This window comes from Hippoglossus stenolepis, chromosome 8 (genome assembly GCF_022539355.2).
Source record: "Hippoglossus stenolepis isolate QCI-W04-F060 chromosome 8, HSTE1.2, whole genome shotgun sequence".
Taxonomy (NCBI): domain Eukaryota; kingdom Metazoa; phylum Chordata; class Actinopteri; order Pleuronectiformes; family Pleuronectidae; genus Hippoglossus; species Hippoglossus stenolepis.
In genome coordinates, this window is record NC_061490.1 from 1,555,100 (window position 1) to 1,570,007 (window position 14,908).

At 41.7% G+C, this 14,908-nt stretch overlaps 1 protein-coding gene across 1 annotated transcript; it reads right to left on the bottom strand.

Annotated features, from left to right (window-relative positions):
• Positions 1-10,022: 10,022 nt before the first annotated feature.
• On the bottom strand, positions 10,023-12,622 carry LOC118113334 (potassium voltage-gated channel subfamily S member 2). Its single transcript, XM_035162923.2, has 2 exons — positions 12,207-12,622; positions 10,023-11,993 (listed from the first exon to the last, which is right to left on the bottom strand). The coding sequence occupies exon 2, from the start codon at positions 11,921-11,923 to the stop codon at positions 10,484-10,486; it is 1,440 nt and encodes a 479-aa protein (XP_035018814.1). The 5' UTR covers positions 11,924-11,993; positions 12,207-12,622; the 3' UTR covers positions 10,023-10,483.
• Positions 12,623-14,908: the final 2,286 nt, after the last annotated feature.

Sequence of the window (14,908 nt, forward strand, 5' to 3'; positions counted from 1 at the left end):
TGTGTGTACAATAAACAGTTGGCATTGGAATCACAAAGTTGTTGTGTCACCATTTTTATTTTTTTAAGACTCTGAAGACACCTTATAAGATTTTGAGAATAGTATCTCTGATGTTTAACATTGTTTCCCCAGGTTTATTAGTCCCTACATGAAGTATAATTCATCTGAAGTTTTTATGATGTATATTGAAAATGTCACTTTAGGTGAGTATTGCGCAGCCAGTACTCCTCACAACCCAAAACTTTTATTTTGAAGGTGAGCTGTCTCTGTCTCCTAATTTTCTTGTTCAATTTTCATCGTGCAAGTTGAATAAAGAAACAAATGCACTGTTAACAGTGTTCTCTATGGTATCAAGATTATATGTGCAGGGAATGATCCCCCCCCACAGTCAAGGTGTGTGGATATTTGTTTAAGAGCGGTTAACCCCAAAAAAACTGTTTTGGCATGGAATCCCTTGAGAATGTGTATGAAAGCATGTGGATTACAGCATTATTACCACTTACCTGTTATTTGATTGGGCATCTGTCTTCAGGTACCCTCCCTGGATTGCTGTTTCCCTTATCTGTCTGTTACCAGCAAGGATTTTTCTCTCCGGCTGAACCGGCTTCACTGTGCTTCCTTTCCTGGTTCCGTTGGCTGAGTCCCCGTTCTGGCATATTGCTTACGGCTACATGAGCTAACACACTTCCTCACCAGCCAGTTTCTCTGCCTCCTTGTTACGAGAGCTGTGATTCCTTATACCAGCGTATCGCCAGTTAAGATGGCCGGCAGTCTCAAAGCAGAAGCCTTTGTAGTCGGTAGAGCATCAAACATTCAATCAAAGGGTAGGGTTCAAGTTTCAAGTTTGTTCAAGCTGACAACCTTTTATAGGCTGATTAGATACCAGCAACTTTAGCTTTTTTTGTGTTTATTTGCAAACAAGTGTGGCAATGAGATGCTAAAAATAGTACATTAAAATAGTGTCTGTCTCCCTGCAGGTTCACCAGTCTCCTCTCAGCTTCAGTTACAATAACTAGCCAAGGAAGGTCAGCCCTAACCAAGGACATCAGAAATAAAGGCAGTTGCATTTTCTAAATACCCTGAGGAGGACTGACAAGATTCAAGGGATGGAGGGAGTGTTTAGGGCCCTGGCAGGCAGCCCGGCCCTCCCCTATGCCCCGGCCTAAAATAGTCAATTGTTGTTAATAGTGTTATTAAATAACTAACCATCTTGCTTTCTCTTCTTCAGGAAGTAGTTTTAAGTTCCACCCTTTTCACTTTTGGAGTTTGTTTTGGTTAAATACAAATTATATTATTTGCTGGTAACACTCCGTTCCTCCACACTCTTTGCTTTTTTTACTCCTGGTTTTTTTTAGTCTATGTGTTACCCCCCTCATCCCCTAGCTTGCAGATGGGGACATAACAATTATCCTCTCTCAAAACCTCATGGTTTCCACCTCTCAGTTTGAGAGGGATGTAGAGGTACACCATGCACTAAATCCGCTTCCTCTCCTGACTTTTGAGAACCTGTCACCAGAGACAAGTGGTCAGCAGCATGCCAGAGTTCAAACATGCATGGAAAAGAGCTGTTTGCCTGTGGGCAGCTCCCTCTGGTGGATCAAGCCCTCACATTGCTAAGGCCCACCAAGCTAAGCCACTTGTCCCAGCAAGAGTTGTGGGGCTATGGTTGGCCTCCTTCCCTAGCTGCACAGAGCTATGGCTTAGCACTGCCTTGAGATAATGTGCTATACAAATTAATTTAATGCAATTGAAATGGTAAAACATCCTCTTAAAACATAAAGACTGAGGCAGGATAGCTCAAAGTGATTCAGTCAGGTCCAGAAGTAATTAATGTACTCATTAAAGTCACGAATATTTTAAATGATATGTATGCAACAATCATTGTAGTTACAACTTCATCAAAAGCACTTCTCCTCTGCCTAAATGAATATGAAAAGATCCCTGCATATCTCTGCAGGGACTCCCACTCTTCACTGCCATAACAAAGCACAGACTGTACAACTATACAATACTATAAAACTATTAAAATGAGATTACACTTCATAAAATGTATAATCAGTAGCAAAGTGATGGCCTGTCTCAAAAACAGTGCAGTACGGTGCTGTTCACTGATTATTATTTTGTATTATTGGAGACCTCTGACATTCAAGACAAACATGTAGAAGAAAAGACAGTGGTGTGTCATGGACACATTTCTATTTGGGTCCATGTTTATTCATTTATTCACAAAAAGAAGGTTTTTGGTGGAGGATGGAAACATTGGGGCCAAATAGGATGGATAATGAAAGGCAGTAACAGGAAGGAAGAGAGGAACAAAATATATTCTACATTTATGTGTATGAGGGACAGATAAGGGAAGACGAAAAAGGAATTAAATGATAGCAGAATGTAACTTCTACTTTTTTCGTTTTAGGAATATAGGAGGAGATGTGTCCCTGATGGTGTCAACTCCTGATCAGCAGTGACAGAATGCCATTAACTCCACATCCACTCAGAGTCCACTCTCTTTGTTGTCTTTAACAGTGCAGTGACACCACTAGACACAAGCAAATAGGTTCATAGCTTAAGACAAAATAAAATCTAAGTCCTGGCTGACTCATGTCGTAAAGCCTCATCCTGGCATCCACAACAGAGCGTACTTTCTGAGGAAATATTAACCATCCATCTCCGCTGCTGTGAGAAGCTTAATTACTGGTGACCTTATGAGTGAATGTGTGAGAGTGCCTCTGTGTGTGTTAGTGTGTGTGTGTGTGCGCGTGTGTGTTGAGTGCTGTGAGAGCTGTCCATGAAAGAGTAATGAGCTCCTCCAAATGATGCATCAGTCCCCAGTGGCTCTGAGAGATACAGAGGAAACTAATCTTTTACACAAGGAATATTGGTGTGACATTTCAACAGAAAGCAATCGCCATGAGAGTTTCCTCCTGAGGTCTCAAGTGTGTAGGCGAAGCATCATGGGATTCCCCCCAGGGGTGGGTTGTTTTACGGAGCGCAGAGGTCCTGTTGTCATGTCTTCACTCCACTGCGTTTTCCATAAGCCTCTGCACAGCCTGGAGTAAAGGTGGCGGGTCGGTTCATAGCTGCACACACATACTGTATGTGTCTGGAATCCAGATACATTGCTAGCAGACACCTCATTGAGAAGCAGATAATGTATATTCAGATTCATTCACACAGAGCGGTGCTGGTCTCTGTGGGACTTGATGGAGTCTTAGGTGTGTTTGCTCAATTGAACTTGACGTGTAGCCAAGACTAATAGATCAGAAGTGTCTGCGGTGAGCAAATTCCTCTTTCCCTCCATTGCTTCTTTCTCTTCCTCATCGTTGACTCTATTTGATGTGACAGAGCTTGGAAGTTTGTATTTTAAACTTGTGACCGTGTCCTCACTGCAGAGGGGACTACATTCCAGTTAAATTATATGATTGTTGCTCTTGTGATCAGCTTCATATGTTTATCTTAATATAAAATATTAAACAGACGTAATGGTTCTGAACAACCACATAATACCACTTACACAACTTTTTGTAACAGAAGCACAATAGAAATTCGCAGCTCCATTCCACACTCACATTAGTAGATATTTGGCCCACAGGAAGCTATAATGACCCGTAATGGGAAGACATCCATCTGTATACTTCAGTTGTTTTTTGAGATTCACACTCCTATTGCCTCCAGTGCGATAATGATGGAAGAGAGGCAGCGTCTCCCAAATGGCTCTTCTTTCATCTGGGGTTGCTGAATCACCTACATTCAGTGAGTGAATCCCATTGCCTGAAATCAGAACATCTTTTCGTCTTTAATCAATATGATGACTTTCTTACTCTATCTGTATTAATGGCTTTAGTTCTTTCCTTCCTCCAGTTCTCTTAATTTAAGCCTCCTTTGTGTTTTTTAATCTTATCTCTGTTCATACAGACACACCCCTCTCTGTGAACATGTCATTTCAGAGGGGAAATATCATAAGATCAGCCTGTCGCCTGCTTTAAAATAAATAGTGTGGAGAAGTATCAGGACTTTGAAAAGATTAGAAAGACAAAAACAGCCTATTTTGTGTAAAAGGACATGTTTGGTAGTGATCAAATATATTGCTTACTGTACATCTTTATGATACTCAAAGGAGATTTCATATATTTTTGCATTATTTCCTTATTTCCTAAAAAAGTTTTGTTTTTGTATTTTCTTGTTAAATAATGACTTAATTCTGGTCATTTATGATTTTATTCTCATAATATTAAGAATTTATTTTTGTGATATTACAGCTTCATTCTCATAATATTAATTTATTCTCAAAATCTCAAAATGTAATTTTCAATATGGCCCTAATAGTCCATTCTAATCACTAATTAAAATAAATGACTTCCTGTCTTATCACCAGATATGCTCTAACATTTTTTCCACTACTGACTGGTATTCAGTTTAGGGACACCATATGACTACTGCACACTTTCCTCAGATCAATCAGTTTCCTATGAGGTTTAAGAGGACAAGATAAAACCATTTGATAAATCCGATGGAATCCTTTTTTGGAATGACCTTTTAATTGAGTGATACAAGCTTTCTGCCTAACTGTAACTGGCTAGTGCTGTTTATCAAGAGGCTACGCCTGCAGATAAACACACAGACTGAGAACCACAAGTAGTGACCAACATGTATCATATTTGTCAGTAGAAAGAGCAGGCACCTCCACCTTTATGCACAGACCGCCTCCACCAGAGGCTAACCTGAGATTAACTCAAATGAAAAACACAGGGATGATGCACGGAGTGTAGAGAGCAGGGTAGTGAAGCTCAATTTGTTTCCATAATCAGTTTTATTTAGTCAGTGTGGTCCCCCGGAGCAGCTGCAGCATAGTATAATTCTAACACCAGGTGGATCTCTAAGACAATAAAACACACCATACAAGGTACAGCACTGCAATTATAACAAATTGGGCATTTATTACCCTTCCCCAATGCTACAGGGCGATGAATGTAGCCCTCAGTATTTCCTAATTTGAAAATCAAGAAAAATCCATGGAGTAAAGGGAATGAAAGAGAAAACGGGAGTAGGACTGCAGCTCTATGAAACAGAAATGAGTCATTATGATATTATATTCCCATCATGTCTCACAATATGTTATTACAGCCACAGCTACTTGCAAGACATTTTTATCTCTCACATGGTGTGTGTGTGTGGTGTCACCTGACAACTGCACAGATCCCAAATCCTGTCAACAGCTGCATTTTCTTTTGATCCAGCATCTGAACTCTCTCATCTTTTCTCTGCTTAGTCTTCAAATGAATGGCAACAAAACATGTATTTCTCTGTAGCCTTCAGCACTAACTGATGTAGATTATTTCACCATTTATGTTCTTGTCCTTAAACTACAAGAATATCATCACCACCTCGATGCATCATGCAGACATTTTTTCATCACACTCTGCAGGGTCACAGGCCTCGTGGTTGAAGGTAGCTCAGTAGTCCTCTACCTTCACTCATATTTCTTGTATTATTGTTGCAGAACACATATTAGTTTTTTTTTTCTAAAAGTGCAAACCTTGAGATATCAGGGTTTTATTGAGGTATTGCTATCGTCATCCCACCGGGCTCAGGTGCACTTCCACCAAGGCTCTCAGACACACTCCTGTTAAGGCTTTACAAATCAAACTGCTGCCCTGCTGTCCTTGGCACATCCTGGAGAAAATTGATTCAGGAGGGAAGAAATGACACACTCACACACATGTACACACACAAGCACACACAAACTCCATATACATGCAAATACGTAGCCACCATAACCCATCACACACATAGACTGACAGAGCAGTGATCTGTGTGCATCTCCAATCCGTTGCTCCTCTCACTTTAGGAAAAGTCTGATTGTGTCTGTCCTCTTGTCTTGACCCCCCACCCCCACCCCCACCACCCATCCAAGCGTAATAATGGATCTAATCTAAGTCTGTCTGACTCTGTATCACTGGTGGGAGCAGCAGTGTACTGAGAAATACTTATAGTTCAATTTATCTTAATCAAAATCATTCTCAATGATCTGCAGGAAACATATTCTCAATACACCACATGATTGATCCAACAACTTAAGCCTGATTGTTGTGAAAGCATTGATGGTCACTTACTGTAAATCCCTTAAGCAGCTGAGAACAGCCAGGCTTTTGCCTTCTTTTGCCAGGTGTTATATATAGTTACAGTTTATAGGGGCAACAAAGTCTTCCCGGATGTAAAGATTCGTGAAATTACTGAGGAGTGAGTCAGCCCAGCTACTTGCATTTAGAAAGTCCTAAAATACAGGCTGAGTGTATTCTTCTCATTACCATCCCCCCAAAAAACTGCCAAAGTACATCATTGCACTTCTCGGCTGTTGAGAACAAAAACGCTTTCCAGCCTTTTAGACCATTTAAAATGGACGAGATCTACATTTTCAATTTAACAATAGTAAAATAATATATCTTCTGCTGCACATTACACTTCTATGGGACCACTTTGGTGATTTAAATCCAAAAATAATCTATCTCTGTGGATCCTCTATCAGATCCTACTGGTGCCTGTGAAGGTTTTCTGGTGACACAGCTGGAGGCTTCCCACAAGGTGACATGCTTTTAGTCTGAGCCAGTATTTCATTTGATATTTGATAAACTGCAACATTATGACTTAGGTACTCCCAATATAAGACATAAGAAAAGTAACCCTATTAACCCTAACCCTATGTCCTGAGATAATGAAATTAGATTTTTTTAGCCACGCTGGCGGGGAGGCAATAAGGATGTTAGTCAGCTGGTTGGTCCGTCACTTTGGTCTAGACTGATCATCGATGTCATATGACATTTTGTAGGGACATTCATGTCTCCTAGAGGATGAATCCTGAAGACTCTGGTGATCGCCGACTTTTCCTCTCGTGCAAATGTTGCATGCATTGTCATGAAGGTACAGACTGTATATAATGCCTCTTTTCCACTGGTCAAAAAAACTATTACCTTCTGGCTTTTGTCTGCAATAGGAGAGGATTCAATCGGTATTCACTTTCACGTCAAATGACTGTGTTACGGACTCCAGCTCTAATTTGGCAAACAGCAAGTGAGAGAGCGTTTCAGGTTTAGACATGAACGCAAACCTCTACTGGCATACTTTTTGGCAGGTTTACCTGTGTTTCAAAAACCTGCATATACTTGCCAATTTAGGTGTAGAAGAGTGATACGGTTGGTGCAGACTTTCACGTTTGTATGAATTATCAATTTGTTATCATTGTTAACAACTCATGTTAGTATTGTCATTGTAAGCATGTCAATATTTGACATTAGCATTTAGCTCAAAGCACCGCTGGGCTGTATTGTGCACTCAGAGTCTTGTTGAGAATAGTTTCTATCCAATATATCGTTTATTTTATTCCTTGCACTTTTAGTGGTGGCAGGTCAGCACAAATGTCTTGATCTTCATAAGACAAATAAATACCCATTAGAATTAAAGTATTAACTCAGAAATAAACATGCCAGAATGGTAAATAATGCAAAAGCCATGTGGAAAGACAAGTATACCCTGACTCCACTCAGATATAGACTTTGTAATTATTTTTTTATCAGCCATGATTGTTTGACATTACCTGCATTCTGCATCAGATCTGTAGGTGATAATTAGCTCTGCTATGATCCATGCAATTAGAGATTATTTCTGGAGATGTTCAGCGATCATACACGCTGGTAGGAGGCAGAGAGTGTGTATGTGTGTGTGTTTGTGTGTGTGTCTGGGGAGGGGGGTTGACAAGAAAAAATATAAAATCTTCCCCCACAGTTTAAAGCAAAGCGATAGTAACAGATGGTAATGTGCTACAACATTGAACGCCTGCTTAGTAACAGTTTTATATCGGCAATACAGAACAGACTGGAGATGACGCTTGTGCTGCCAGCTTCAATAAGTTCCCCATTAGACACGCTGTCTGCCATGTTTGTGTACAGAGCACACAACAACACACACATGGAAGCACATACACCATGAAGTTGCTATTCCTGTCATGCAATTCCTGCATTAATAAGCCTGGTATCTTTCCCACATTTTCATGTTGTTCTTCACTTGTCTTTGTTCACAACAGATGAAAAAGGAACCACTTTATTTCAACTTTACCAAGATCACAATACATTTGATGTCATTAATTAACTTAACTAGCCCTAATTATCAAGTACACCTCTAAAGCTTTGATGATTGAAAAAATACTCCCAATGTGCCTTTTTCTTTCTGCATGATGACTCAAAAATGTTAGTCTTGATGACAAAAATTAATATTGGACTGGGTTTAAGCACTTCTGGACACTGGAATTGAAGAGAGCATATAGCCTTCTTCAACCATGGCCTTCCTCTGATGATCTGAACTGTCATCTGTCCACAGGCGTTCCTTAAATCCATTATCACAGTCACAGGGTAATGATACATCAAGCCAAGGGAAGGCTGTGGTAGGGCCAGGCATCTCCGTCTTCCTCCTCAGGAGTTACGGAGACCCACACACACATAGAAAGCCCTGACTTTGGCTAAATCCACTAATCTTGTTACTGTACAGTTTTAAAGTACATTTCGATTCCTCTCCCCAAATTCTGTAATTACTTTGCTCTCCTAAAGATGGGGAAGATTGACTACTTTTCTTTGGTGGGAAGGGGGGTATGCCTCTTTTGACATGTTAAAATATCACCTGTTATTATTGTGAACTAATCTGCTGATTTTATTACCATGTTACTTTGCTGCTGCTGTGGTGGCCTGGATTTGCCCCCTGGGAAAAAGGATCGGGAGTAAACAATGAGAGACTGATGTAACCGGCCTCACAGAATAAATATTATTTCAAATGACCTCATCAGAAATACAGTTGGAAAACCACCAGTAATACAGTAATGGTCGACCTATGTGCCACTCTTTTATTCTTATTCTAATATTGTATGTTGTTGTATGTAGATTCGAAGGCTCGTTGGTATTCACAGATAGTTTTTGATTAATTTAAGCCTGTTCAACAATACTAGAGTCTACACATATTTAACTGGGGACAATGAATTTCAAATTGTCCCTTGGTGAATGAATCACATAAGTTTGATTGATTACTTAAGTAACTGATATCAATGTATAAATTACCTGTAATTACAGAAAACTTAATGAAGAAGATTCTGCCATGGTGTTTTTCCAAACACAATCATGAAGATTCACCACATAATAAAAAAGGTTGTTTCTCATTTTAACAACTGGCTTCAAAATAAAATTATTTTTATATTAAAGCTCTGAAATTAAGTGTACTTGACTGTACCAAATTGCGACATGACAAAAGTATTTACTTTTTAGAGTCGAAGCAGACTTGTATCAAATGACTCTTCATTCTTTAAACTGAAATCAATGCCACTAAGTGAGTGCTCTCTGTTGAATTCCTGCTACTGCGTCCCTGAGAGGGCTGTTTATTGCACCAGTGACCACAGGCAGGGAGAGGGTTTGCAACGACTTCACTCTGCCTCGGTGGAATAGATCAGACTTGATAAAAGGAGGCTTATGCAGGTTCTCTCTGCCATTCGCATCCTAAGTTTGAGGAAAGGAGACAAAGGTTTTACATCAGATACTGTGAAAGGAAAAAGTAGGTCTATGTGAACTGTATTCTCTAAAGGCACTGGTATGCACCTAGTATGTCTGCATTTATTCTGTCAAATAAAGCAAAAAGTTTGAGTGCCCAAACTGTGTATCTGTAGGTTTGATACATCCATACTGTTTTGATAATACATATGTTGCTGTCAATTAATTGTGAAATACCGGACATTTTAGGGAAATCTATTCAGTAAATAACTGAAATTGTGATGCAGCCAGAAAAATAAAATCCTTTGAGGAACAAAATGCATTCAACATGTCATCTCTGAATGTTGTTGCTATGCCTTCCAAACCGTTTCAGATATTGTGTCAGTCACTAATATAAAACCCTCTTTACCCCGTCAGGCTTACATGTATTCTCTCAATCAGTAAGACACACGTAGGAAGACTGGGAGACCCTTGTTCTGCACATAAAAAAATCAAGAAAGTGTGTTATGTTTTTCTTGTTTAATACACTCTGCTTTTTAACCACACATTTGACGTCGTCTTGTTGCAACACCACAATTACACATCAACACTCTTTCAAAATAAAAAATATGCAGCTGGAGTTACTTTCAGACAGATTTGATCACAACAAGTATAGCTGGAGGGTGGACAATAGTGTGGCACCTTCTAGGACTGTCAACAACTGCAGAATCCTCTGTCTTTTTAAACAGTTATTTTTTTGGGGCCTGTTGGGTGAGGGACCATGTCGATGCACAGTGAGATATTATATTCAGGCTGTCCTGTACAGTTGCTTATATTCTCATTGTCACTGACACATAGATCAACACATTATTGCACTGAGCTACATAGAGGCAAACGGTCAGGAGGGAGGTGTGCTTCAGCACCCCGGACAGCTCCTCATGCAGCTGTGTCACCCAACGTGACCGGGCGCCCCTGAGCAAAGCGTTTCAGTGGATTGATTCATTCAGACTGTGTTCACTGGGTGAACTCCGACTCATGTTTGACAAGCTCGCCATCAAGGATTTCACTTTGTGAGCGTAATAGTTCCGTAGGTTGACCGAGGGCACCTGTTTTATCCCCTCGTCGAAATCACAGCTCCTCATTGCGATCTCCAGCTGCTTTTGTCTCTTGTAGAACAGGGAGAATTTATTGAAAATAAGCGTAATCGGAAGCACTACTACTAAGATCCCAGCCAGGATGCACGCCGAGGCGGTCAGCTTGCCCGCAATGGACACTGGTACCACGTCTCCGTACCCAACGGTGGTCATGCTGACGGTGGCCCACCACCAGCACGCCGGGATGGTGGAGAGATCCTCGCTGTCCTCTTTTTCCACCGTGTAAGCCATGACAGAGAAAAACGAAACTCCGACTGCCAGGTAGAGAAGCAACAGGCCCACCTCTTTGTAGCTGTTCCTGAGGGTGGCCCCCAGGGAGCGCAGCCCTGTAGAGTGACGGGCCAGTTTCAAGATGCGGAAAATCCTCATCAGCCTCAGCACTTGCGCAACGCGTCCAAGGTTGGCGAGCGCCGGGCTGCTCTCCACCACCAGGTTTATTAGGAGTGTCAGGTAAAACGGAAGTATGGACACCAAGTCTATAACGTTTAACGGGTGCTCGAAAAAATGTAGAAGATCTGGCGCCACCACGAACCTGGCGACCAGCTCCAGAGTGAACCAGCCGATGCCAAAGTGCTCCACAATCTCGAAACGAGGGTCCTCCGTGGGTTGCCCCTCGCTGTCCAACAGGCTGAACTCGATCATACTGTTCATGCACATAGTGGCGATGGAGCCAAGCACCACCATGATAGAGAGGATGCTGATGAGGCGGCTGGGCACAGAGTAGCCCGGGTTATCTAGCATTAACCAGATGCGCCTCCGTGCGCTCCCGAGCAGCTGCTTGTCGAACTTGGTGGCGTCGTTGTAAAACTCCAACAGCTCGTCAAAAGATGAGGTGGTGCTGCCTTCATCGCTCCGGTCCTCCCAGTCCTCTCGCTCTTGGACTATTTTCCTACAGTGGTAGGCGCTGCTGCAGCAGGAGTCAATGAAGAACTCGTTGATGCCCCAGTACTCTATCTCCTGGCTGAAGGAGAAGATGCACAGCTCGGCCATGACATGCAGCCGCCCCGTGTTGTAGAAATTTAAGACGTAAGGGAAGAGAGCCGGGTTCCTGTCGAAGTAAAACTCCTTCTCTGTGTCGTCGTAGTCGTCGCACAGCTCCAGTATGGATTCTTTGGACTGACAGTGGAGCAGACGCGCAAGCCTCGTTTCGGGGAACCGAGAGAGAGTGTCGGACAGGAGACGCTTCTTGAAGCCGCCCACGTTGATGTGGATGGCGGCGTTGTCATCCATGTGAGCCCCGCCGCGCGGTTCCCCCAGGACGTGACCTGTCATGTCTGAAGAGAGGGACTCATATAGACCCACGACGCACAGAAAGAGAGAAGCAGTGACAGACCCAATCACACTAACAGAGAGAAAGGCACAGGAAGAGACAGCACAGAGAGAAAGAAAAGAACAGACAGTATATCTTATTGTTTTAAATAATACCACAGATGGTCTTAAAAGTGAAACAGAAATTATGCCAATTTTTGTTGGATCACAATTTCCCTGAAATTCCAAACAGTAACAAGAAGGGCAGATATTTGTCTTCGTTGAAACAAAGACACATGCAACTTACTTTACAGCGATGCTGGTTCTCTGAATCCTCCTACAAGACTCCTCTGCGTTTCTACTCCGTAGATCGCATATTGCAGTTTGGGTGGAGGAAATGAGGCAAGTTGTGTAATAAAGGCAGAGACATGGGTCCCCCAGACAGACGCGTCTGTGCGTCAGGTTGATTGTCTCAGCTTCAGCAGAGGAAAGGGAAGCCTGTTCCCACTCAGCACGATGTCAAATATGATGTTGCCTCCACAAAGAGAAAAAAACTGGTGTCCCTCCCTCTAATATATCTGGCTTGTTGAAGCATGGTACTGCGTAGGACAGGTTTTCACATCTTCAGCCACAGGTATGAGCCGCAGAAGCTGATACACGCCCTGGCTGACGCTTTTGTTTGTGCGAGGGAATTCCCATCTCTCTCTCTCTCTCTCTCTCTCTCTCTCTCTCTCTCCCTCCTCTCTCCAGCCTGTCTCTCTCCAGCCTCTCTCTCTCTCTCTCTCTCTCTCTCTCTCTCTCTCTCTCTCTCTCTCTCTCTCTCTCCATTCTATCTATCTGTTGCTGCGCAGCAACACGTAGCTCTCCCTCTGCACCGCCCTCCAGAAGTGATCTCAGCATCGCATGGTGCCGAGGGGCGAGGCGCAGCTCCTGGAGGAGAGGGAGTCTCCAAGTAACCATCACACGAAAAACACGTCCAGACAGGAGCAGGGGAGTTATAGTGGCAGTAAAATCAAGTTGAAACAAAAGATGATACAGTTGTTGTTTGCCCATGAAAGACATAGTTATTAAAACAACTTTAAGAACGTGCAGGTACCATAAGATAGTATAACTGCAGTAATTAAGGTTGCACCATAAAGTGCAAGGGCTCACAAGACTGGCCAAATTAAATACATATACAGAGATACAGTAAATATCTAGACTTTTGTTCCCTATATTGGTCCTGCTTGACACCATAGATCACGAGATTCTTTTACAGAGACTGGAACAGTAGGGGTTAAAGGAAAAGGCTGGTGTAAGTCATACTTATCTAATGGATTACAATTCGATATTGTCAACAATGACTCCTCCATGCACACAAAGGTTAGTCATGGAGCTCTACTGCTATAGGCCGAGACTGCAGGAGGAACTCCCATCATGCATTGAGCATGATCTCTCTCTCTCTCTCTCTCTCTCTCTCTCTCTCTCTCTCTCTCTCTCTCTGTCTGCACCCCACATTTATTTTACTACATGTCATTAACTTTCTTTTTCCCTCTCTTTTAATTATTATTATTATAATTATTATTATAAACTCCAGACACCCACCTTTAAAACGACTCCCTCACACAGAAGTCTCTAAACCCGAGCACAGATACCATCACAGATACTTAACAAATCTCAAAAGCTACAGAAGATATTTGACAAATAATGAAATTAAAAATATTGTTGTCAAAAGGCTGCTGTTGTTTTTTTTTATATCGATGTGTTCAGTTACATTTGTGGAGTGATGCTCTCATGTAAAGGTCACAACTGATTGTTGAGTCTAGTTTCATTCATCAAACACATACACTCCACATGCAGCCATGGATCAATAGAATTAGCCTATGACATTCAACCCATGCCGATGTCTCCTCACTGTTGTTCACCAATCCTCACTACAGAGCATGTAGGAAAATATCATGTTTGATCCAAGAAACAAAACCTGTCTGAGCTTTTAACACTGAGCATCACCACCACCTCCGCCACCTTCATCCTGTTTTATCAGTTAAGTGGCGAACATTAACATTGTAAAAGCTGCAGCCAAGCAGAGCAGACTTGCTTTTACTGTTTAAGTGCTGCAGGTTTTGTAGAAGTAATAGAAGTACTGGACTACAACTCTGCATGATACATAATCTTGAAGTTCTTTGTTTCTGAAAATGCCTTAAGAGACTTCTACACTAACTTTACTGTCTCTATATATTGTATACAATATGTTCTACTTCAACCCTTTCAGTGTTTTGTGCATTTATTGTGTAATTCAGATCAATTTCCAGCACAGTACAATTGGTCAGCTCTTTGTATGATGCAGATGAATTGTTATCATGGCTAATATTGCATCGATTCACCAGGAAAAACATTAGTGCATTCTTGTTAATGCTGTTTAAGCATTTGAAAAATACACATGTGACCTATTTTCAGTTCTAACACACAGTGCTAAGTAGCCATGGTAAAGTTTACAGCACTGCCGATTCATACTGTTGGATGAGAAGATTTAAAGTGAAGACTTTAATAGCAGTTATTGCTCCCTCCGGCTGCACTGCTGTGATCATTACAGTCTCTCCACTCACTGATGTCATTTACTGGCCGCCCTGCTCAAGACAACGGCTTTGGCTCGTTTGAAAATACATTTAAGATCATTGGAAGCAATTCCATACTTGCTGTTTGGAAACATATAACCACATGGTTAACGCAAATAGGATCACTTCTTGATTTTTACTCCTAGGAAGCCAGCACACTGATACATCATCACTATTTATTTCTCCCAGCAATTGGAGCAAACATAAGCCTAAGCATGGATTGCACCTGTACAGATTGGTACTTTAATACTTTATTCACACACAGCATATCCTTTTCCTGAACTCTTTTAGGGCTTTAATATCTTTCTTTACATTATATATCATTGCATACGCCTCTACAGATCCTCTACACTCTCACACGGCAGATTTGTAGGATTTGGAAAGCTTATCGACGGCCTTGAAACCACACAGCCAC

Coding starts and splice junctions, on each gene's coding strand:
- LOC118113334 (XM_035162923.2), bottom strand. CDS start 11,923: ATGACAGGTCACGTCCTGGGGGAACCGCGCGGCGGGGCTCACATGGAT.